Here is a 24,802-nt window from a genome sequence, read left to right on the forward strand (position 1 = left end):
GATGAACGCTTTGGAGCCATTTTAATTTGGATTTAATTGGATTCAGCATTCACATTTTTTCATTTATTTTGGACACCCAGGCTTTTGTTTATTGTTTCTTTTCTTGTGTGATTTTCTTTCATTCCTTCAATTTTGTATATAATACATTTGTATTTCATACTTCATTTGTGTGGTGTTCTCTCATTGGTTTCGTGCATGTCACGATGTGGGTTTTCTCATTCACGTGCCCCCATTGTGTGTGTCTGTCGGACATGTATTGATGTGCATACTTGTCATTTGGGATCTATCATGAGATGGGGATTTCAATATGGAGAGGATGGAATGCTTGGTTGGGTGTTTGGACTGGGGTGACGTGGGTGGGATTTGGGTGGCCATAAGGGCCATGAGTGTGGATCGTGTTGACGTGTTGGGTGGGGAGACATGAGTTGGGCCTGCTGGCAGGTGCCCGTCACTGGAGTGGGGTGGGGGGACATGAGTCGGGGGCTGCTGGTGCCCATCACTGGGGGTGGAGTAGATGGACATGAGTCAGGGCCTGCTGGTAGGTGCCCGTCACTGGGGGTGGGGTGGGGGGACATGAGTCGGGGCCTCCTGGCAGGTGCCCGTCAATGGTAGGTGGGTGTTTGGTTGGGGGGACATGAGTCGGGCCTGCTGGAAGGTGCCCGTCAATGGTGGGTGGGTGTCTGGGTGGGGGGACATGAGTCGGGGCCTGCTGGCAGGTGCCCGTCAATGGTGGGTGGGTGGTTGGGGGGACATGAGTCGGGGCCTGCTGGCAGGTGCCCGTCAATGGTGGGTTGGTGGTTGGGTGGGGGACATGAGTCAGGGCTCACAAGTGCGCTCACAAGTGCATGGTGCCATGTGGGCTGCCTGCAGGGCATGGTGAGGGTTGTAGGGTAGTCCCCTGTGGTGTGGGCTGCCTACAGGGCATGGGGAGGGGGGAAACGGCACACCCGGGAGGGCCCACAATGCCAAATCGTGTGTCAAACTTCCCGCGTACCCCCGAAATACACGTACCTCACTCTCGCCAGGACTATCGCTTGTGAAACTTCCCGCGTACCCCCCAAATACACGTACCTCACTCGCCCAAGGCCTATCGTGTGTGGAACTCCTTGCGCACCCCCGAAATACACGTACCCGCTCACCCAAGGCCTGTCACATGTGAAACTTCCCACGCACCCCTGAAGTGCACGTATCCTGCTCGCCCAAGGCCTGTCGCATGTGAAACTCCCCGCATACCGCCGAAATACACGTACCCCGCTCTCGCCAGGACTATCACATCTGAAACTCCCCGCTTACCCCCCAAATACACATACCCTGCTCTCGCCTGGAGTATCGCATGTGAAACTTCCCGCGCACCCCCGAAATACACGTACCCCGCTCGCCCAAGGCCTATTATCGTGTAAAACTCCCCGCGCACCCCCGAAATACATGTTCCCCGCTCGCCCAAGGCCTGTCGCGTGTGAAACTTTCCACGCACCCCCGAAATACACGTACCCTGCTCGCCCAAGGCCTATCGCGTGTAGAACTTCCCGGTCACCCCCGAAATACATGTTCCCCGCTCACCCAAGGCCTGTCGCGTGTGAAACCTCCCGCGCACCCCCGAAATACACGTACCCCACTCGCCCAAGGCCTATCGCATGTGAAACTCCCTGCGTACCCCCGAAATACATGTACCCCGCTCGCTCAAGGCATGTCGCGTGTAAAACTTCCTGCACATCCCCGAAATACACATACCCCGCTCGCCCAAGGCCTGTCGCGTGTGAAACTCCCCGCGTACCCCCAAAATACACGTACCCCGCTCTCACCAGGACTATCACGTGTGGAACTTCCTGCGTACCCCCAAATACACGTAACCTGCTCTCGCCAGGACTATCGCGTGTGAAACTTCCCACGTACCCCCCAAATACACATACCCCGCTCTCGCCTGGAGTATCGCGTGTGCAACTTCCTGCGCACCCCCAAAATACACGTACCCCGCTCGCCCAAGGCCTATCACTTGTGAAACTTCCTGCGCACCCCCGAAATACACGCGGGAACCCCATCCACCCTGGACATGCCCCACAGGCAGCCCACTCACCCTCCCCATGCCCCGCAGGCAGCCCATCCACCCTGGACATGCCCTACAGGCAGCCCACACCACAGAGGTTGCTTTTTCTATGCAATTTACCTGGCGTGAGCGGGCTACGCATATTTCGAGGGGTGCGCCAGTACATTTTCATGCTTTTGGCTGCTGTGAGCGGGGTACGTGTAGTATTTTCACGCGATTACAGTGTACCGGCCCTGTAAGCTGGTGCAGGATCAGCACGGCCCTTTGCACTGCATTGGGGATTTCAAAGCCTTTTCCTTGCGCAAGGGGCGTTCTTGGGGGTGCAACTGGCGCTAAAGGATGCTCTCTGCGCCAGCGCACAAAATGGCTTTGAAATTCCATGAATACGCGGTGCGCCAGAATGCTGTTTAGCACACACGGCTGGTGCACGCTGGCGCACGCTCTGTCTCTGCGCTGCTCGCGTGCGCTGCCTCTGCGCTGAAATCTATGAATTACCCCCTATGTTTTTAGCAACACTTTAAATCGATACAAATTAATAAACACTGAAAAATACCACATGTTCATATAAACTTAACAATCCAAACAAAATGAGATGAAACAATCGCAGCTAGTTCACTCATATAATGAGGTTGTGGAAATGAAATAAATCTAAAATCTAACACGCACTAATACATTTTTCAAACACCGACTCCATCATGAGGATATATGGACTAGTGCAAAATAAATAAGCACTGAAAAAAGACTTAAAATTCCCATTAGCTTAACAAACCAGACAGAATCAAATAAAACAATCATAATGTATCCACCCATCTAAACCACAAGATTGAAAAGAGGAGACCTTATAAATCCAGGAAGGCAACCTCTTGTCCATTCTTTATGTGCAATCACCACTGCACAGATGTTTTCGAATATGTTTGAAAAACAAAAGCTTAATTGTTCTAATTGGATCATTCCTTCTGACTGAAGACTTTTGTAAATGTATTCCTTATTTAAGGGTACAAGAAGTTTCACTCACATATACCATACAACTTGGGCATGGAGTTGGGTAATACCTCCAAACAACAAATGCGAAAATCCTGAGGCCAAAAACACAGAATTAAAAAAATTGAATTAATGTGGACTTTTCACAAATACACAAATAGTTGGGGGGTGGGGTAAGGGTATATATAAAGGTAGCGGGGTGTTGGAGGTGTTTCAGGGGGCAACCCCACATTTAAAAAATTAGCAAAAAACATTTGTTTTTTCGAAAATTCGACTTTGTTCGTTTTTTAAACATAGAGCCATGGAGTTGCACCAATTTTAGAAGTCTTCATATATGGTTTACTAACAAATGACCTAATGCACCCTGTCTGTAGTATGCAAACAGATGACGTTAAATGCAAGTGGGTGAATCTTTATTGCTATAAATAAATGGTTGACATTAATGATTGATTTCATCGTGCCACTAACCGGCCCATATGTCTATATAGTAGCTGTCTGGAGGACTAGCAGTTTCTGGGCAGAGACTGCAAACCCACTACCGAAGGCATCTCCCAAAAATGTATGTGCGGATCAGCTCACTCCTTCGCAGGAACACCTGCGAACATAGACTCTCATTTGCCTTGATATCTTGCTAATATTTTAGGCCAGTTTGTTTGGACTGCAGGGTGTTTTTGTCTTTGCTAGAGACATCTTTATTATTTTACTTGAGAAACGTCAATTGTTTTCTTGTTTTATTTCCTTTACGGGAGCCTCATTGTTTGTTGGGTAAAATGGCAGGGATGCAGGTGGGGACATCTGGTGTGGTGCTACCTGTGAGGGTGAGTATAGTGAGCTGGAGTCACAGGTGGACATGGATCTCTTATCCTCCTACTTGGAATCTGAAGGGGGAGTCAGAGTTCATGACCTTATCATGCTGAGGCACACCAGCAGATGATGCGGATGTTGTTGTTGGTAACAGTGTTAACATGGAGGCAGTGGGGGAGTCCGAAGTGGTGGGGCAGTGAGTACCACAGGAGTTAGAAGGAGAATCAGTACCCCAGGGATCAGAAGCAGGCCCAAAGGCCAGAGAGGTCTCCAGGAAATGTCAGGAGTTCATCTAAAATCACTTGGCCCTCCCTAGAGGGCATAGATGAACGGCAACGCTGTTGCAAGTGCAGGCTTATCCATGTAGTGAGTCCTGCTCCCACAGTGATGTGTGAAATCTACACACCAGAGGGACAGGCCAATCCCAGTTGCCAATTTTCAAGGTGTGTGGGAGACAGGGTCAACCTTCCTGAGCGCAGGGCCACACACAACATTGGACAAAAGATTGGGACATGTTGCACAGTGTGCAGGAACATCTTCAGCCACGACACAGTGGCACACTTGAAAATCCAGAGAGGTTTTCTGTGGTGGTGCGGTACTGTGGAAAATATTTTTGTTTTGTTTTTCGAGGGGGGGTATTTATGTTGCTTTCATTTTCTCCTCCCATCCATTCAAAAATGTTTTACAAAAATCCAAACAATCTAAATTTGAAGAAATGTAAAAACCAAAATATAAAGTACTTCAAAAAATGACATGTTAAATGTTGCTCGATTTAGTTTGTTGTAATGTCTGGGTGATGGAGAATAAACATCAAAGTGATGGTAGAATGGATTCGTATCAAACTCACTAAAACATTGTATAGTCTCTCTTTCCTCTTTAAGATAGATGATGAACCATTTGCTTGTCTATGGACAGAGCCTGTAAATAGGCACAATTATCTTTCCTAAAACAACATACACCAGTAAGTCAGGATGCTTGTGAGTCTACCCTGTGACAAGAGTGTAGTATGCCTTGCTGGGATGTTGTAATAATACATTGAGACACATCCTACCACGTGAAGGTACAGAGCTCAGACATGAGAGGTGTCCATTGAGCCCACTCGTGTGAGATAGTAGAGATATAAAAATTAAATAGATGCGAGACACATAATAATCCAATATGTGCTCCCATCCCTGCAAGATAGGAAACATAAAAACGAATTGTGTGCACCCGACACTGCGAAGCAGGAGAGATGAAAAAGTCTGATGTGTTTCCACCCTTGCAAAACAGGACAGACGTAAACATTCATCATGTGACCCCATTCCCGCAAGACAGGAGAGACATAAAAACACATTGGGCCTCATTACAAGGATGGCGGTAAGGCAACAACGGCGCTGGTATCTCTACCAGCACCGTTGCTACCGTCCCGTCATATTAGGAGTTCTGCTTGCGGTTGCCCTTCCAGCCACCGGGTCTGACCTGGTAGCTGTACCGGCACTCGCGAGCAGAACATGATGGTAGAACCGGTACTGTTATTAACGGTACCGGTGGTACCACCCTCCCCATGCCCATTGAGCCCTATAGGGCTCAAATGGGAATGGGGATGTACCAGGCCCTGCACCCGCGAAAGGGCAATTACCGGGTCTGGCTGGGGCTGCGCCAGCTACATTGCGTGGATAAAGTCCCCCCTGTGGTGTGGGCTGCCTGTGGGGCATGGCCAGGGTGGATGGGCTGCCTGTGAGGCATGGGAAGGGTGGATGGGCAGCCTGCGTGAATTTCGGGGGTGCGCGGGAAGTTTTTACACGCGATAGGCCCTGTGCGAGCGGGGTATGTGTATTTGTGGGGTACGCGGGAAGTTTCACACCCGATAGGCCGTGTGCGAGCGGGCTACGTGTATTCTGAGGGGTGCGCGGCGAGTTTTACACGTGATTTTGCTAGCGCGAGAGGGGTACGTGTATTCTGAGGGGTGTGCGGGGAGTTTTACACGCGATTTCGCTAGCGCGAGAGGGGTACGTGTAATCTTAGGGGTGCGCAGGGAGTTTTACACGCGATTTTGCTAGCTCGAGAGGGGTACGTGTATTCTGAGGGGTGCGCAGGGAGTTTTACACGCGATTTTGATGTTGAGGGGCTGTATGCTGGTCCACTGGCCTTTGCGCTATGTACTGGATTTGTGCGCTGTTCATGGTGCACAGGACGGGGTTGGGGGCGTAACTGGCACTGCTGCAGGGTCGCTGCACCACTCTGCGCCGCAGCTGGTTACAGATGTTAAAATCCATGAATAAGCTGTGTGCTGAAATGGGTTTTGGCGCACACGGCTGGTGCAGACTGCCACACGTGCACACTGTGCGCCCGCCACTTATGCGCCGATTTGTATGATTTACCCCCTCAATGTGTTCCCCCAACTCTGCAAGAGAGGAGCAGCATCAAAATTCCGTATGAGTCTCCATCCCTGCAAAATAGGAGAGGCAAAATATTCAGTGTGTACCTACAACCCTGCAAGACTAGGCAGACGTAAAATGTAGTCTTTGTGCCCAACCCTTAGAGAGAGGAGACGTGAAAACCCAGTGTTTGTGTCCAGCACTGTTAGATGTACAAATTCAGTATGTGCCCCCACTCCTTTAAGACAGTAAGAATTCAGTTGTGTGCCCACTCGTGTGAGACAGGAGAGTTGTTCAAATTTAGTGTGTGCCCGAAACCCACAGAGGTGAGATGTACAAATTCAGCATTTCCCCACTCCTGCGTAAAACAGGAGAGTCATAAAAATGCAATGTGTGCCTCCACCCCTATGAGAGAAGGGAGATGTATGAACTCAGTTTGTGAATGAATGCTTCTGTCCAATCACAGAACACCTAGGGTACAATTGACCACACAATACAACGTCCTTTCATTGCTAGCTTTTTTTTCACAGGGTTTTTACCGCAAATGTTTTGCCGAAAAAAAACTAATCTAATTTTTTGGGGGGGTCCGAAAAATATGTAAATTGGCTGTGGGTGTTTGGGAATATATAAAAAATTAAAGGGGATGCAGGGTTAGGGGGAACCACCCCAAAAATAAAAAAATAAGAATTCGATGTTTTTTCGTAAAAAAATCTGTGAAAAAACATCCTGTGATGAAATGACATGGAACCGAGCACACACACCTGTGTTATGGTCTGATCGTAGACACACAAAATCGCTGGCGGACTTGGTACATACTCTGGACAGGGGCATCATCACAATTGTTCATCAACATCTCAGTCACCATCCATCACTTCCACAATACAAGTTATGCTCTAGAGCCTGAGCTAACGGGATCAATGAAAATGACAATGGGCCTCATTACGACCCTGGCGGTAAGGGGTTAGCGCCAGCGTTAGCTGCGCCGACCCCTTACCGCCAATTACGAGTTCCCTTTCCGCCATGGCGGTTTTTACACCTGCTTTTAGCGGGTGTAAAAAACCATGGCGGTAAGGGAACTTGGTGTTAATTACGCCACCGTAATTTACGGTGGCGTAATTAACGCCTTCCCCACTCCCATTATGCCCTATGGGGCAAAAATGGGAATGGGGAAGGGTAAATGGGGATTGGGGATTTACCGCCCCGCCAAGGTCGGAATGGGGCGGTAAATCCCCTTACCGCCATGGCGTTAACGTAGTTAGCACCATGGCGGTAAAGTCACGGCCCTGGCGGTAACTTACCGCCAGGGTCGTAATGAGGCCCAATATCCTGAACTGCCCAAGCTGTGATGTCACATGGGACGCTGGATCCCCTCGAACTCAACTATTATCTGCTGCTGACTTTGAGGATCCTCTTACTATGCTTGCAAAAGCAATGGTGCCTTATCATAGTCGACTGGGATATGTTGTACATTCATTTTAATTAATAACGTCAGTTTTTCTACCTGAGCTACGGGTGGGCTTCTTAATTGGACCAGTATCACTAAAAATGCACTGTCACTGTGGACTATCTTGTGCGCAGCTTATGTCAATGGCTATCCAGACAAGTGCCGCTGCCCACACAGGCGGCTGGCCAAACAAATACTGCAGTGGTTCTCTTTCTGCAGGCCCACTAGCGCTATATGTTGTTCTCTAAGGTCCAGGCACAAGTCCCACTTGGGTCTGTCTATGTGTGAGAGCAGCACAGCCTAAATGGGTTGCTCTGCACTTGACCCGGTTGTAGTGGTCAGGGCAAAGCCAGATCATGACAGATTCTTTCCTAGCTGTTTTGGAATCTCCGTTGTTGCGGCCTGTCCTTCAAATCGCATCTAAGCAAGCAAGTGATCTTATGAATCCCTTTCAAGGGCCCCTTCCAACTGTCTCTCCTGTATGTATCATCCTTTCGCTCACAATCTGGAATGCAGCCCTTCTTAGAATCACACTGGGTCAACGAATGATGTGACAAAGATACTCAATGTATTCTTCCATGCGTTTTAGATGTGGGTCATTCTAAAAGATTGTCAACAATTCTCTGACCAGCTGTGCAAGAGCTGACTGGCCAGTGTTGTTATGCTCCATTACCCGTATGGGCAGGTTCATTTCCAGCAACTAGATCAATGTAAATACCTCACTCATTGACACAAAGCGCTGGCTCGCACTCTTTCTGGTTTCCTCAAAGGGCTGTAGCAAACACCAGAAATTGGACATAAGCTGCTACTTTATTGAGGTAAAGAAGGCTGCACCCAATCCTCAAATGTGACTCTAGATGTAGTCACTAACAGCACTGATTTCCTCACATAGCTGGTCCAGCATATGCAATGCTGAATTCCAGCAGATTGCGACAGATATTTTTATCTGGTGTTGTAAGAATTGGAGCTGCACCTGCAACACACTCAAAGCATTTCTAGCGCTGTGCGACTGACTGTAATGAGAGAAAATCTTGTGTGAACAGCAAGCATTTCAAGAACAGGGGAACAACTGGTCCCAAAACATGTCCCCACATGTTGGAGAACAATTTAATAGCATGGCACATGCGTTGTGTTCCCAAGCCATGGTGCAGCAATTACGTTGGAGACATTGGGCCTCATCATAGGTTGGGCGGTGGGGCTCAAATCTGCTACAGTGCAATGGTAACAGAGTTACCACTGCATTACCGTGCATTACCGCAAAACACCCAACTATGGTTTTGGCAGTGGGGTGGAGGAAAACCCTCCAGCAAAAGGCTGGAGTATATTCTGACTCCTTTCTGCCAAAGCAAGACCTTTTGGCAGAATAACCACAAGTAGTAATTCCACTGAAAATCCCATGGACTCCTATGGACTTCATAAATGGGGACTAACACCACCATACCACCAGGTAATGGAAAATCCATTTGGTGGTATTTTGGGAGATTTACAACCGAAATTCCACCAAACTTGTGATGAAGCCCATCGTCTGCTGCCACAAAACCCAAGGCTAGTTTTCAGGGGGGCAGCCACTCTGCTCCACGTTATCCCAGATGTCTGGTCCTATGTGGATCCTACCATCAAAACCCTGCTTATTTGTGAACAGCATGCAGTTGCTCGGGTGGCTTTCCCTACTCGCCACTAGAAGGCAAGGTGACCCAATGCACTGTTAGAGCCATGTTATCAATGCTTTCACACTTGTCCACATATTCATAGTGAGGAGGGCCTTCCCATTTCCTGGCCTATCCAAAGCATTTCTCACTGCAAGAGCTACTGCATTATATAAGGCAGGTACAGTCTTGTGTGAAACATAGTCTGGATGGGCCTTTGCCATCGAGCATCAGCACTTACCATCAGCTCTCTGGAGCCTTTGTTTTCAGCATTATCATCAGTTTAGCATTAAGCAGCTGTACTCATGGATGGCTAAAAGGATATTTTTGACTGTCCTCAAATGACTCACTGAGTCTGGGCTAGCACATAGACATTGTTGCTCTACTGCTACTTTGTGTTTTGGTGCTACTGATGGCACTAGCAGACCCACTCTTTTGCTGCAGGACTGACACTCCTTCCAGTTTTGGATTCAAAGCGGGGGCAGTGCAGGCATGCTGATGCAGTGTTCAATGGCCTCTGACAGTATGCTGTGTCATAGATTGGTCCCACTGTTATGCATGACGTGGCTTCATGTGCCCCACCAAATATGACGTCCCCAGATTGGTTCCTGCCTTCCCACAAGACTGAGTTTTTCTGCACAGAGTGCCGGTAGTAAGATGCTGCTCTTGACCCTGTCCTAAGAAATGTCACACTGTAGAGATGTGATGTGGACTTGCAGTAGGTGACATTGGCTGTTGAACAGAGGCAGAAGAAGAGGCAACATGGTGCTCTGCAAGACCCACAGCTACAAGAGGTGGCACTGGTCGCTGTGATGCTCTGGTAGGTGCTGTTGATCGACGTGCACTAGTACCACCTTGGGATTTCTGAAGTGTCACAAAAAAAGCTCAGACAAGACAATTGTTTTGTGGAATTTGCATAGTCTGAGCTTGTCAGGGGGTTGGAGTGGCGACATTAGGTGCCCTTTCAGGCTCTGTTTGTTCCTACAACCCCCTTGCTTGAAGTACCCTTTGTATCTTTTTACTAGAAGAGGGGTGTAGTCAACGTTCTGGTTGACATCATAACCTTTATCGTCATCGCTGCTATTGCCATCATTGAAATTATAGGTGGAAGGAGAGCAAAGGGTAGGAAAATCAACGGGTATGCTAGGCTGAGAAACATTCTGTTCCTCTAGTATGGCCAATTGGACATGGCTTTGCTGCACGTGACCTACTGCTGAGATTTGCGAACCTGAACCCCCTCAAGTACCCTTGCTCTCTCTGCCACAGATTCAGAAGAATTCTCTCCAGCTCACACATCAACAAATGCTGGAAGAACTTGGATGTGTACGCTGGTCTGTTGCAACAAGGAAGCCTTGCATACATTTCCACTTTTTTTCTTAGTTAAAATAATTGATGGAGTTTCATATAAAATAAAACCATTGCAAATATAATATAACAAGTATGTAATATTATGGTGCAACTGTCCCCACACACGTTAACCAATAACAGCCCCTGGACGAGGCTCGCAGTTTTCACCAACTACCTAACAGTTAATAACGTCTGGGAGCGTCGAGGAGGTTAAGGGTTTTGCCATTTTCTACTGCTGCATAGTATGTGGGCAAGAGGACACCTTTCCTATCTTCCCTGCATTACCGCTACCTGCATTCTCTTATGGACCGACCCAGGCAACATTGGAGATCTCACATGGCGTGATGGAACCTTCTACCCTGAGGTCCCCCACAGTATGTGCCAATACCCTTCGTGGAATAGTGCCAATACAAAGCAAAAACTGTGGCTCGACCAGACCTTGCGTCCAGCCTAGTTATTAAATATGGTACACCCCTTCATCCAAGGTCATAGAGCTCTCCTCCCCTCAGATTAGCGGGAGGTAAAACTGCAGACATATATCACCAAAATGTACTGTGCTTGAACTAACTGGTCTAAATTCAATTAATTAAACAGAAGCCAAGAGTTCATTTAACCTCCATGATGCTATTCCTGACAAATATCACTAATGCAACATAAACAAAGAAGGGGAGAATCTTAGGCTGGACGATATGAGAGGAGATGAGAAAGGAGAGAGCAAGGGAGCAGATAACGGAGAAGGATAGAGAGAGATACTGTGAAACAAGGTGCGAGATAATACAGATTGTGTCTAGACAGATGTCTTATATGACAGATGAGCATTCACGGGACTGTTGTACCCTTAGCACACGTGTGATCATTGAAAACGTTCACCATTAAGTCATATTCCGCTTGTGTGATCACGCACCCAACAAAGCACACCTGAATCGCCCTCCAGACCACTGAGCGCCTTCAGGGCTCACACTATAGGAGGGCTGTTTCACTCGTACTGACTTGCCCTGCCTTCCCCATCATCTGTAGTTCACTTAGAGCTGAACAACTCTTCAAAGTACTGCCATTGAGTTTCACTTGGTCCAATGCAGGCATTTCCTTGGTTCTGCAAGTGTCCATCTGGTCCCATCATTGCAGTGCTGACAGCTGATAGAGATTGTCCCTGTTCAATGTTATTACTTTGATCGCTATAGTAATAAGCATATCCAGTAGTTTCCCTTGTTCATCTGGTCTGCTAAATGTGGGGGGCACACTACCCAGCAGGACAGATTCCGGGGAGATTGGGGTTGAACCACTATAAATGCACTGCATCTTCGGTTGTACAGCCTCCCAGATGGACCTTGGACCCCAGCATAAAAATAACATGTTTCATGGCACCTTTTTCGTTCTTGCACGTCCAGTGCAGCACACCCTCAGTTCTGTTCACTCTTGTGGTCAGCCAAGAGGGTGTAAAGACAGCTCTGTTAAATACCATAACGAGGGTTTGTGTAATCAAAGCTGCACACGACGTATGTCTGATTTTCTGCCAAATTCTTGACCATGTATTCAGCTAATTTTGCAATCATTGCTCCATGACAGTTCTGTCCTCCTATTGGGGCCTGACTCTATGTGCTGGTTGAGGATGCTAAATATGCCTGCTGCATTGCGCAGAGGTCTTTTCCAGATGCATGTATTTGCATCCTTGCTGGTTGCTAGGTTAAGTACACTTACGTAAAGTTGCATCATGTCTCAAGAATTCACCATCTGTTAAATGGTATAGCTCTTGCAACAAGGGGAGGGGGAATGTTCCGGAGGCCGACCGTATCTGATTCGTGTATAACATGCCTTTTGCTTGCCACCTGGGCTAATTTAAGGGTTTTCCCACAGTTTCTACCTGGTCATTGAACATAGAGGGTGCGGATCAGGTGTATACAGTCCGACTCCCTTACTTAACCGCCAAGACAGCAATGCTGCACACAAAAAACTGATCAGTCCAACTTCTTGTAAGGATGGTTTGTCCAATATAAAGGGGATATCTCGCAGTTTGAAAGGGTACACCAAGTCATTCCAGGCTGGTATTTGGTCAGGGCCCGCCTCTGAAAAACACCCCTTTCCCTGACTTATCCCAAATGCATTTAAGTATTTCTAGAAATTAGGGAAGTTCACCCCCTTTTGGATGGGTGTAGGTGGAGTCTGTTGATAACTATTCTGTTTTTTTTCCTTTCTACAAAAATGTACTCAACGTCTTACTAATATCATCGAAGAAGGAGGGGGACCATCAAAGAGGTATCATTGCCAGACTATACATGGTCACGGGAGAGATACTCATTTTAATAATTTCTAAACGTCCCCACCATGTAATAAGGGGGACCAATTATTTACTAGGTTCTCACCCTTGGAGAGAATTCAATCTCTATTTAGCTTTATAGTGTGCTATGTTTGGCTGGCAAAGATTATTTGATGCTCTCTTGCTGCCATTGAAGACTCTTACCCTTGATATGCGTGCGAAAGCATAGATCATTGAGGGGTATGACTTTTGGGTTTCCCCAAGTTTAGTTTGCATCCGAAACTCTTCAATACTGCTCGATTTGGTTTAGGAAGGGTTGGAGCAAGCTCTCTGGTTCTTCCAGGTACGCCAGTATATCATTGGTGTACGCTGAGACTTTAGCCCTACAGGAGTGTATACCTATGCCTTTTATGTCTAGCATTTTGGTGTGTTTTTTAGCCTCTTTATTGATTAGGGATATTGGCCTGTAATTTTTCACATCCTTTCACTTGTTTAGGAATGACAATGAGAATGTTTTGCTGGCAGCATTCTCTGTGCCATATCCTGTGAATAGTGTGAGTAGCTTAAGTGATAGTAAATCCTTGAATGCATAGTAAAAATCTATAGGGAAAAGGTCCGGGCCTGGCTCCTTCCCTTTTTTCAACTTACAGATGGCTTCCTTGATTTCCTCTATGGATATTCCCTGCTCTAGATTCCCATATTACCTTTGGGGATTGATTCCCTTCTGGGTTGTGGCGAGCTATCTAAGTATGTGCTGATCATAGATGTGTGGGGATTAAAGCATATTGTGTCTCGCAAATCTTTGCAAACTCAGGTGCAATTTCGTTATCCTTGGTATCATGTCTCCCCGATCCCCAGGGCAGAGACCCTGTTATTTAGGTTCCAACCTTGAGGTAACTTGCCAACAACTTGCCAGCTTTATTAGTGCCACCGAAGAATTTACAATTATATATCAGGAGGATGCCAGAAGCACTATCTATACTGGCTATGTTATAATTGCACTTAGCTTTAATCAGCACCTTAAGACTATGATCGGAGGGTCTATGCAAATATTGCCCACGCTTTTTACAGTCCTCTTGAGCCACGGCTCTTAGTTCTCCTTGTTATGAAGCTTATGATATGATGCCTGCCGGTGGCTTTGTATGCATCTGATACCATATTTGGTGCCACCTCCCTGCTTTCAATCATCAATCAATCAATCAATCAATCAATCAATCAAATCAGCTTTATTTTGGCTTTCACCATAAAAGCAGGGCAAACAATTGTACAATCAAGTAAATAAAATCACACAGCAGGTCATTTACACAATTTCATCCAGTTCAGCTAAATATTGATGGATATACAAAATATTAAAATCTAAGATTTCAACGTCATATTTCATCAAGCTTTTAGCCAGGACTATATATTGGCTTGCATACATGACAAGTCACCCTTCAACAAGCACAGTAAGGCCACCTCGGCTTGAAGGCCTGATAAACTACACATTTTTTAAAATGCTCTCCCTTATCTTAAGGGCAGTGAATACAAATTATCTTAAGGGCAGTGAATACAAAGGTAGAACAGCATTAAAAGAATACAGTGTTGAGCATATTTTCATAGCTGAGAGAGCCTCACAACTAGTATTGATCTCAGATAAATTTAATAAAGGGTTCAGCCATTTACAGGGCTTTGTACAATGGGCAGGACGACATAAGGTGCAGTTTGTCTTCCACCATGGTGGGGCATACTGGACAGAAAGCAATTTCTCTTGCCTAGTAAACTTTGCAATGGGGAGAATATTTGGTATAGAGAGATTTCTTCTTCATGCCCTCTGGGTAATCCAGATATTCCTCTATGTCAGGGTCAGATTAAAACACCCGATAGTTCACTGACAGTTGGCCAGAGTAACAGATATCCAGTTTTACCCCCACAGCCCATTCATAAAATGTTCCCTTAAGTGTTGGTTTGGACCGTGGATTGATATTACAGGGGTCGGACCACAGAGAGTTTAAATTCAATATCGTTAGCACATTTTTAACATGTTTCAGCCATGGTAGGGATTTAGCACCGTCCATGGCCAATTCATCCAAAGACCAGATATTAAGCCGCTACAGCAAGGGTTTAATCCTCACCTCGTATTTAATTCCAATATGACGCACTTCAAGGGTTAGTGGTGCGGATGGAGCACTGCATGGAAGCCTGTAAGCCCCAAGCGGCGCTTTAAAATGTGTTTTCTGTTACCCTCAAAGGAGCAGATGGTGTGTGGCCCCACAATTCTGCTCCATAGACTAATGCAGGGATAGTTGGGTCCTGTATACCATCATGGCCCGAGGAATCTGACATTCCTCCAAAACGGGCTGAACAATCATGCAACCGCACCAGCTTGTGTGGCCACTCTTAGGTTACTCTTTTCAATCTGTTTGGCCCATTTCAGATTTTTGGAAAATGTTATTCCCAATTATTTAAAACTCTCCATAATGGCCAGCAAGGACTTATCCAAATAGAAGGTATGCTTTTCTCAGAGAGGTCAGATCGTAGGACTACACACCATAGCTTTTGTTTTTGAATTATTTATGGTCAGGACTTTAGCTGCACACAGTGTTGCAAAAGTCGTCAATTGGTCTTGGAGACCTACAGGGCTCTTTGAAAGGAGCACCTCATCATCTGCAAACAATAGGATACTCCACTTTGCAGGGCCCACTCTCTGGGCAATCCAGTGATGACACAGACATGTCATTGACTAAGTTGGTTATATAAAGGAGAAACAGGAAAGGGGTCAATACACAGCCCTGTCTTATGCCTACATTTACTGGAAATGGATTTGCTGGTCTGATAGCACAGCGAGTAGAACACTCGCTTTGACAACCATGCAGAGCCTGCCGATGCAGGTTTGAATACCGGCCAAACTCAGTCTTTCATCCTTTCGAGGTCGATAAATGAGCACTGCACACTGTGGGTAATAATAAGCCGCGCTCAGATGCCTGAGGGTTTGTAGTGCTATATAAATGCAAATTATTATTATTATTTGGCAGTTCGCCCCTGTGTTGCATCTAACACACGCATAGTTGCTGGAGTTCAGGGCCATGATAGGTTTGCTGAGTGACGTAGGAACCTGTAAATCATCTAAAACCGTTTACAATTTTTACCTGGGTACAGTATCGAACGTCGCGTGGAGGTCAACAAACGCCAAATAAATGGGATGGGACTGAAGTGTGACACATCTTTGCAAAATAATATCCAGCATAAAAGCCTGGTCAACACTCCCTTCCTGAATCCTGCCTGCACGTTAGACAAGATATTACGTTCATCAGCCCATCTTTCCATCAAGCACAATAAAACTTTTGCATACATTTTAGATAGTGAGTCAATCAGGGATATGTGTCTGTAGTTCGATGGAATTTCCAGATCAACTTTTTTGAAAACTGGAATTATGGCTGCTCCTTTATAGCTATGGGGGAGAACCTAGGAACTATTAATTTCATTAAAGAATTTGGTCAAATAAGGAGCCTGTGTACCTGGGTTGCTCTTTAAAAGGTCGGCTGGAATAAAATCATGTCCAAGTGCTTTGTCATAGTGCTTAGTAAGGATAGCTTTCTCTACTTCAAGGGTCGTAACAACTACAGGCTGTGAGGGATATCCTAAAGGATCTATCTCTGTGGTGTCGCAAGGGCTGATGCCCTCAAAAACGATCTCAAATGTACTTTGGTTTAGGGAGTACAATGATCGAAAATGATCTACCCATACATCCGGTGCAATATCACCCATAGTTTCTCACTCAGAATTGGTTAGTCCGGATCTCACTAGACACCAGAATTCTTTGGTATTCCGAGTCTGTGTGGTGCGCAGTAGTGCTTCCCACTGTTCCTCCATATTCTTTGCTTTCTTTGTACATAATTGGAACCTATATTTGTATCTCAAGTGGTTCACTTTGTCTTTGTTCCTCTGTGCTTTCATTTAGGGGGAATAATTATCTAGTAAATTCACAGACTCCCTAATCCCCCTGTTGGCCAACAGCTCTATGTTCAAACACCACTTGCCTTTTCTGGGCTGAGCATCCCTGGTACATGGAAGCGATTACATGGGCATGATTTGATATTCCAATAGGTGAGCTGTCAGCACAGTACAAAGTCTTTGCTACTACTTTGCTCATGAATAAGTAATCGATCCCCGCATGCAAGCAATGTATTGTAGAGTAGAAAGTGTATTCTAGTAGCAAGGGATTACAGAGTTTCAATACGTTCACTAGTTCATTACTCTCCGACAAATCTTGGAAAGCTCTATTCGTTTTAGAGGGTCTATGCCTATCTAGTATGGAGTCGGCAGGGAGGATACAATCTCCCCCAATTATAATGTTCGGGGAATCCAGTCTCTGGACCATGAATCGTAGATTGTGGTAGAAGTGCGGATCAGCGTGGTTAGCAGTGTAAATGTTTAGTATTGTTAAGGAATCTTTATTTGTTGGACACTCAACCAATAACCATCTACCATTCTCATCTGTCCTGGTGTATTCGACAAATATGGATCACTTTTTATGGAACAGAAAAGCTATCCTTCCCCATTTTTGCTCCTTAGCAGCACACATGTCCGACCCATTGCTCCTTCAGCCTTGCGATGTCATTTGCTGGGAGATGCAATTCTTGGAGAAGAGCCACATGGACATGCAAATTCCACAGATGGGACAGAACTTCTGCCTTTTAATAGGGGCGCTGCAACCTTTTACATTCCATATCATGATATTTACTATAGTGAATCTTTAGTTATTGATGGTATGAAATATATGCCAACCATTTACCAGGTACTAGTATATCTGTCCCTTCACCCACTCCAGGAAAAGAAGGAGGTCCGTCACAGTCCTTACTATAAATGTACTTGACCTTTTCTATTGTTTCACTTCAAGAGATAAAAGGAATCGAAAGAAAGAAGAGCTAGCAGAAGGACAGAAAATTAGGGGAAAGTACATTTTGGGCATAACAGCAATACCATCAGGTCACCTTGAATTCCAAGCCTTATGCTTGATCACAGTATTACCCACAACTGCAAACTGAGGCAAATCATCGAGACCTGGTTTTATCACGTGTGACTCAATCCGGCTATGGCCTGCTAGCTGTGTCCAGGGACCGAGAGCGTGGCCTACCTATGGGCCCTTTTTGTTACTTAAACTAGGACAGCCTAGCTTCAACTTCTCTTTGGGATCTCATCTGGTTCACTCCAGGAATTGGGCAAGCTGCTCTCCTACTTTGCTCATTTTGAGAAGGGGCAGCAGTGTTGATGGGAAGCTATGCTGTCATCTCCAGATAGCTCCACAAGTCTTACGGCCCCTCAAAGAACTTTGATATTCCAGAAGGGGTAGCGATCACCATTTTTGCTGGTGGCCAGAAGACCATATCAGGCCTCATCGGAGCAGTTCAGGGCACATGGATAGGAATCTCTTCCATTTGGTCACAACGTGGTTCGAAATGTCCTGCAAAATATATACCTGCTGCCCCTCATTAGAGAGTCAATCTGTTCTCTTCTTCACTGCTTCCAGGATTTAGACCATTTGGGTGTGAGAGAGCAGATAAGCGACTAATAGCATGGGCTTGTTGTCGCTATTATTCCTGTTGCCGCCCACTCTATGAGCCCTTTGGATTTTGAGGCAGGTGTACAAATTAAGTTGGAGTGCTTGCAGAATCCCCTTCTAAGTCCACTCGGTAGAATCTGACCATTCTGGGCCCTTCCGAGATTCTGAAGATCCTTATGTTGTTCCTTCAGTGTCTATCATTCATTTGTGAGACCGCCGAAATCCAATTCGCAGATCCTTACTTGAATGTGTTCTAATCCAGAAACCTGAGCTCCATGAGCCCTACAAAGGCACCCATATCTTTCCTGATGGTTTTCATTTTGTCCTGGACATCCTGAGTACATCTGTCAATTGAGGACACCCTTTTTGTATGGTAGACAGCTCGGCCATTATCAAGTGCAGATTCCCTTGTAGTAGTTCCATTGCCTTGCCTGTTGCAAGGTTATCCATGGCCGTTTGTGATGCTGTTTTCTTGCTTTCATCAAACCTGAGGGCTTTCTTTGAGGAGCTATCACCAGTCCTCTTCCTTACAGACTGAGGATAATTGTTATCATGTAGGTGGGTGGGTTTCTCTAAACTGCTTAAGCAATTCACAGTTCTTCTTGTTATATATTAGGCGTCTTAATGGGCCAGAACACTGCAAGGCAAATGATGTTCCCTATCTCTGCCATACATGCCATCCTATTCCAAGATGGCCACCAGCATTGATTCATGTCAGTTTTCCACAGAGACAAAGAAGGGATTATAACACTCTGCTTCTATTCGCCCTGGAGCTCCCTCTCCGCTTACCGCATCCGAGACAAAGCTCATCGGATCTCTATACTCGGAAGCAGGTACTGCTTCCCTGGAGCCAGCTGGGCCAACTTACCACAGCATTCTTGGGGGATGCCAGGTGAGTTGGGGCAGCTCGGCTTGCGGCACCAAGTTGGCACGGCATGTAAGGCCTCCTTTCCTGATGCCGCATTCTTCCAGCACACAATGTCAACATTGCTGGGCCCCCAGTATTTTCAACAGCTTGTTCCCGCAAGATCAGGGTTCATTTCTATGTGCAGCCCTCTTATAATAAGGTGAGTAGGGAGTTTGGGCACAAGGCTTGATGGGCAAGCAGCCATCTTGTGGGCAGTTGTCCACGCCCCCTGGATACATTCCCAATTTTGCCAGACTCTGATCCTGGGGAACTCATGGGATTCGGCTAGCAGCACTGAAGTGGTAGAAACAGCTACGCCAGAAATTACTTTAGAAGCACTAGTTGCCACCCCAATAACTGTAGTTTGAATGCTTTCTTTACTTATTGTAGCAGTTGTGAATGTACAATTTATGGTTATTGACTGCCATTATACTACTCTACTACCCAAGATGTGTGCATCTCCAGAAATTGCAGCAGCTACTGTTTTGACAGTGAACCATGCAACATTGCCACAGGGCCTTCCATGCCCCATCCCACATTTGGCCTTTGGCTCTGAATTGTTGGTGGTTTGTGCCACCAAAAACAAAGATTCTGGCAGTCCTTCATTCTTTTCCAGCACTGCCAAATTATTTTCTGTTACTCAAAAATAATGAATCTGCTTGTTTTGTGTGTGTTTGTGCTGTGAGGGTGCGGAAGAAGAAGGCTGCCACAAAGTTGGCATGTTTGAGGATAAAGACTTTTATCCAATAAAGCAAGAGAAACCCTTTCTGTCCCTATTACTAAGAGGGGTTTCCCTGACACAACTAAAGATAAGGTGTCTGCCAGGATGTCTGTCAACTCAAAAGTGTCTACCGCCCTGAGTCAAGAAAACCTTACTTCTGTCCCTTATACTAGAAACTAAAGAATAAGTCAGTACTGTTACGGTCCCAGGAGAATGACTCCCTTCTCCTGGATTATGGTTTGTGGTTTGTTGAAACAGTTTCCAAATCTTAGAACAGTCTTGGGTCTCAAACGTTGTCAGGGGGAATGGCTCCCATCCCCTGACAGTGCAGTCCCAAATCAGGTTGTCAGGGGGAATGTCTTCTTCCCATGATAGTACATTTCCATGGGCCAGGAGAATATCTCCCTTCTCCTGACATCTAGTCTCAGATTGCCCGGGGCAATGTTTTTGGATCTAACTGCCAGTTCGGATTACCAGGAGAATGACTTCTTTCTCCTGGAATCTTATTATCCATTTCTTACAACCAGGGGGAATAACTCCTTTCCCCTAGTCTTCTTTTCATTAGGCTTATTTCTATAATCCCCAATTCTGAGTGTTAGGAGGGACCATGGCTGTGGCTTCTCTTCTTCTGGCCCACTTGGTTCACTTCCATGCCAAGTAATGCCACAAGGAAGTTGACTCGTATTACTTTCTCACATTGGGTCCCAGACCCTGGTTTGGCTGTTAGTGGGTTTATCCCCTCCACTGTTGTGAGTGACTCTCCCTCCCAGGTTCTCTTTATGGTGCTTAGGGTCCTCGACCCTTCCCTGTTGATCACCGAACTTTGTTCCACCACTGCAATGAGAAGGAGTGTGTTTGTAGGCTTTCTGCCCCAGCCGTGCCACCTAAGCATTATGGTTGCAAAGGGGCCTAGAGCCAACTGCATGCACCTTTTGGTAAGCCACCCCACATCCCCTCCGGGTCTCATGTGCCACCCTTTACCTTGTTGGAGTTTTCGGCACGTCACTAGGGCTTCCTGAGATGGCGGGGGTTTGGTGTGGCTTCTCCAGAGCCTTGATTTCTCTGCGGCTGTCCGATGATGTTCCCGGCTGCCGTCCACGTTCCGGGCTCCTCTCAACACTGCTGGGTACCGGTCTGCACCTGCAGACTTCCCGATTATCAGATGTGGTGGACTGCCAGCGTCATTGGAGCTGTCTCCCTCCGGATCACTGGCGAAAGGTTTGTATCTCCTGTCTTCGGTGCACAGCCCCCCTGCAGTCTTCTGCAGCTACCCGAGACCACATTTTCGTCCATTGTCAATTTATATGCAATGTTGCCAGCAGTTTCTGGGCCCATTGTATAAGTCCTTCATCTCTTTCACAGGTTTCATCTTCATTGCTGCGCGTGGCCAACTTGTCCCAGTACTTGGATTACCTAGGTTCCTATTGTTCTTCTTCATCTCAGTATTTTCAAGAACCCTGATGTACTCTGCCTTATAACAGTATGTAGGTCTACTGTCTAGAATGAGGTTAGAATTGGAAGGAGAGGCTAGAGTAGGTGGGGATGTGATGTTCTCATAAGGGCTGTAGCCTAGATGGTTGTCCGTATCCCTAAAGGTGGAGTCCCTCCCCATGAGATCCACCTGCATTGTACCACCCCCAGGGGGACTGTCGGGTAGTGGCCTCACCTCCTTGGCCTCATGGGAAAGGGCTCCCCTTTGGGGAGAAGTGATGACATCTAGTGAATCGTCACAGTGCCCACTCAAACAAGATTGCCCAGTGAAAATTCCTCCCTTCTTGGCCTACTTTTTAGTGTGCTCAAGTAGGTGGCGTGTTGCATCCCACAGTTAATCAACCTGCCACTAATGCCCACCACCTCCAACAACATCCCCACAATGTTCTCTTCTCCCAAAATATTCAACTGCTTGTTTTGTGTGTGAGTGTACCCTTTCAAACAAGCTGGCCCAGTGAAAATTCTTCATTCCATGTATGACTCAGTGTGCTCATGAAGGTGGTGTGGTCCATCACACAGCCTATCAACCTGCCACTTATTGCCACCCACTTACAGCATTTGTTCTGGGACTACCAACATTTTCCCTTCCTCCAAATCAATTCAACTGCTTGTTTTGTGTCTGAGTTTGCACGTTTAATCAAGCTGGCCCAGCACAGGTTGTTTCTTCTCTGGGCTACTGCTCAAGCACGTAGTGTTTTGCAACACAAAGCCAATCAACTTGCCACTAATGCCCAATGCTTATACTATTTTTCAGACTACCCCAAAATATTCTCTTCCCCGAAAAACAATTGAACTGCTTGTTTGGTGTGCGAGTGTGCCCGTTCAAACAAGCTGGCCACATGTCAATTCCATGAGCCTACTGCTCAGTGTGCTCAAGCAGGTGGTGTGTTGCATCACACATGGTGAATACCTGCCACTAATGCCCGCAACTCCAATAATTTTAATGGAACCCTCAAGATGTTCTCTTCCCCAAAAATATTTGACTGCTTGTTTCATGTGTGAGTTTTCACTTTTCAACAAGCTGACCTAGCGTAAATTCCACCTTCAACTTACTTCTCAGTGTGCTCAAGCAGGTGGTGTGCTAAATCACACAGCAATCCAGCTTCCCATCAAAGGCCACCATCCCCAACAATTTGTCCCCCACCCCCAAAATGTTGTCTTCCTCCAAAACAATTCAACTGCTTGTTTTATGTGTGAGTGTGACCTTTTCAACAATCACAAATTCCTCCTCTGGCCTACTGCTAAATGTGCTCAAGTAGGTGATCTGTTGCGCCACACAGCCAAACACCATGCCACTACAACAGGCAATCCCTAGCATCAGTTTAAAAAATGGGGCATCAATGATGTTGAACAATATATCCTCATCGTAATCATCGCCACGCACCCGCTTGTTCTCTTTGGAATTGTTGAGTAATAGAACCTGGTATGGGGGTCAGATGTAAACCAATTGGATGTGTGCTATGGTGGCATTTTTGATAACTACTTGAAAGCATGAAGCTGGCTGTTACCTGCATCCCATGAATCTCAAAGCAGCAAATGGTAGGTTTCCTTTGCAGGACAGGCAGATCTCTAGATGGATGTGGGAGACCATAGGGGCATGGGCACTTACCTGAACTGGTCAATAACCCGGGTTTCCTTGTGGGAAGGTATGTTTCCCACCTTCTCCGCAGCAGCCTTAGCAGAGTACTCTCTGACCAGGTGTCATGACTGGCCACAGTGAAGACTAAGCCCATGGTGTCTTCAGTCTGTTTCCTCATGCTTACTGACCCGCTAAGACTTCAAAGCTGCATGGGCTGGTGACCTGACACACCAATTTGACTAGTAGTGTGATACTGAAAAAGGAGCCAAAGCTTCTGTGGTTTCAGTGCTTCCACGGCTTGTACGGTTTCATTTTTTATTTTTTCCTTCAGCACTCAGTGGTCCACCACTGCTTGGATGGTCTTCATCCCATAGCATTTCAAATACAAGATTCTCGAAATTGGAACTGTATACCACACAGACGATCTATGACCCCTGTTTAGTATCCTTCAGTTCATGCTAAACTGTCCTTCTGCTTGTCCTTGGATCAAACATGGCCCTGGGATGAAATGAACAAGCACAACCTCAGCCCTTCCAGTATGGTAGGAGCAATGTCTGTAGCTGCCAGTGGGTCATAGCACTTAGCAATCCTCCAGGGACTCCCCTGTATTTCTGTAGCATAAGCGGTCAAAGAAAGTTGGCTCTCAGGTGACATGGGGAGAGGTTAGTCCAAGGTCTTCAGATTTTATGAAGCCATCTGTGTACTGGATTTGAGCTGGGACTCTTACTCTGGATAGACTGGAATCACTGTACCCCTGATTTAGGAAATGGTGGTGGACCTGGTTATTTGATTGATATGCCTGACAATGAAAGTCCATAGAAAGAAGGCAGCTGTTAATCATCATGGGTTAAGTACTTTAGATTGGGGGTCGACAGAAATACCATCTGTTGTCAATTAACACAGGAAATGACTGCTGAAAGGGCTACTCTGCATTTGTTAGTTCTTGTCTGTAGGAAAATTATGATTTGGTTGTTTCCTGTAATAAGGGCCAAGTGTGTAAGTGAACACTGAACATCAGACCGGTCTAAACATCACAGTTTTTCACTGATAGGTGGGACATTGATGGCCCTTGCATCTCCCATTCAAGGCATCAATTAAACCTTCATCTCATTCTTTCCGTAGTACCGATTTCCAAGCCTCAAGTTGTTCTGGCAGCATCCAGTGTACTGGAACTCAGTGAGTATTTCACCATGAACTGCACACATGAGAATGGTACGAAGCCGACCTACACATGGATGAAAGATGGCAAGCCTCTCGGCAACGACTCCAGGATGCTGCTATCACATGACCAAAAGGTGCTCACCATCACGCGGGTCGTTATGTCTGATGATGACATCTACAGCTGTTTGGTGGAAAACCCAATTAGTAAAGGTCAGAGTGCCCCAATCAAGCTGACCGTCTACAGTAAGTATTCATCTTTTATTTACATTCTGCTTTGTATTTTTGTAATGCGCACCCACCATGCCACTAGCGGCAAAATCAGAAGCAAAATGGACATTGAGGGAAGGTACATGGATAGAAGCCGTATGTTTTATGTATTTATCTATACAATTTCCAATACAAATTAAATTTAATGAAATAACAACACAATAAGCTTAAAGATAAAACCCACAACTCATTTAAAATCTGTAAATAAAACAAAATAAATCAAAATACAACATAAATAAAATCAAAATTAAAGTTAAACC

The 24,802-nt window shown here is 46.1% G+C and overlaps 1 protein-coding gene across 1 annotated transcript in view; it reads left to right on the forward strand.

Moving 5' to 3' along the window:
- HEPACAM (hepatic and glial cell adhesion molecule) overlaps positions 1-24,802 on the forward strand; it is a 388,102-nt gene that overhangs the window by 235,761 nt on the left and 127,539 nt on the right. Inside the window, exon 3 of the mRNA XM_069614560.1 lies at positions 24,237-24,518. Coding sequence (XP_069470661.1) covers positions 24,237-24,518 — 282 coding nt within the window. The remainder of the gene's footprint in view (positions 1-24,236; positions 24,519-24,802) is intronic.

The sequence above is a fragment of the Ambystoma mexicanum genome, chromosome 9, assembly GCF_040938575.1.
Source record: "Ambystoma mexicanum isolate Mex_15411 chromosome 9, UKY_AmexF1_1, whole genome shotgun sequence".
NCBI classification, from domain to species: Eukaryota; Metazoa; Chordata; class Amphibia; order Caudata; family Ambystomatidae; genus Ambystoma; species Ambystoma mexicanum.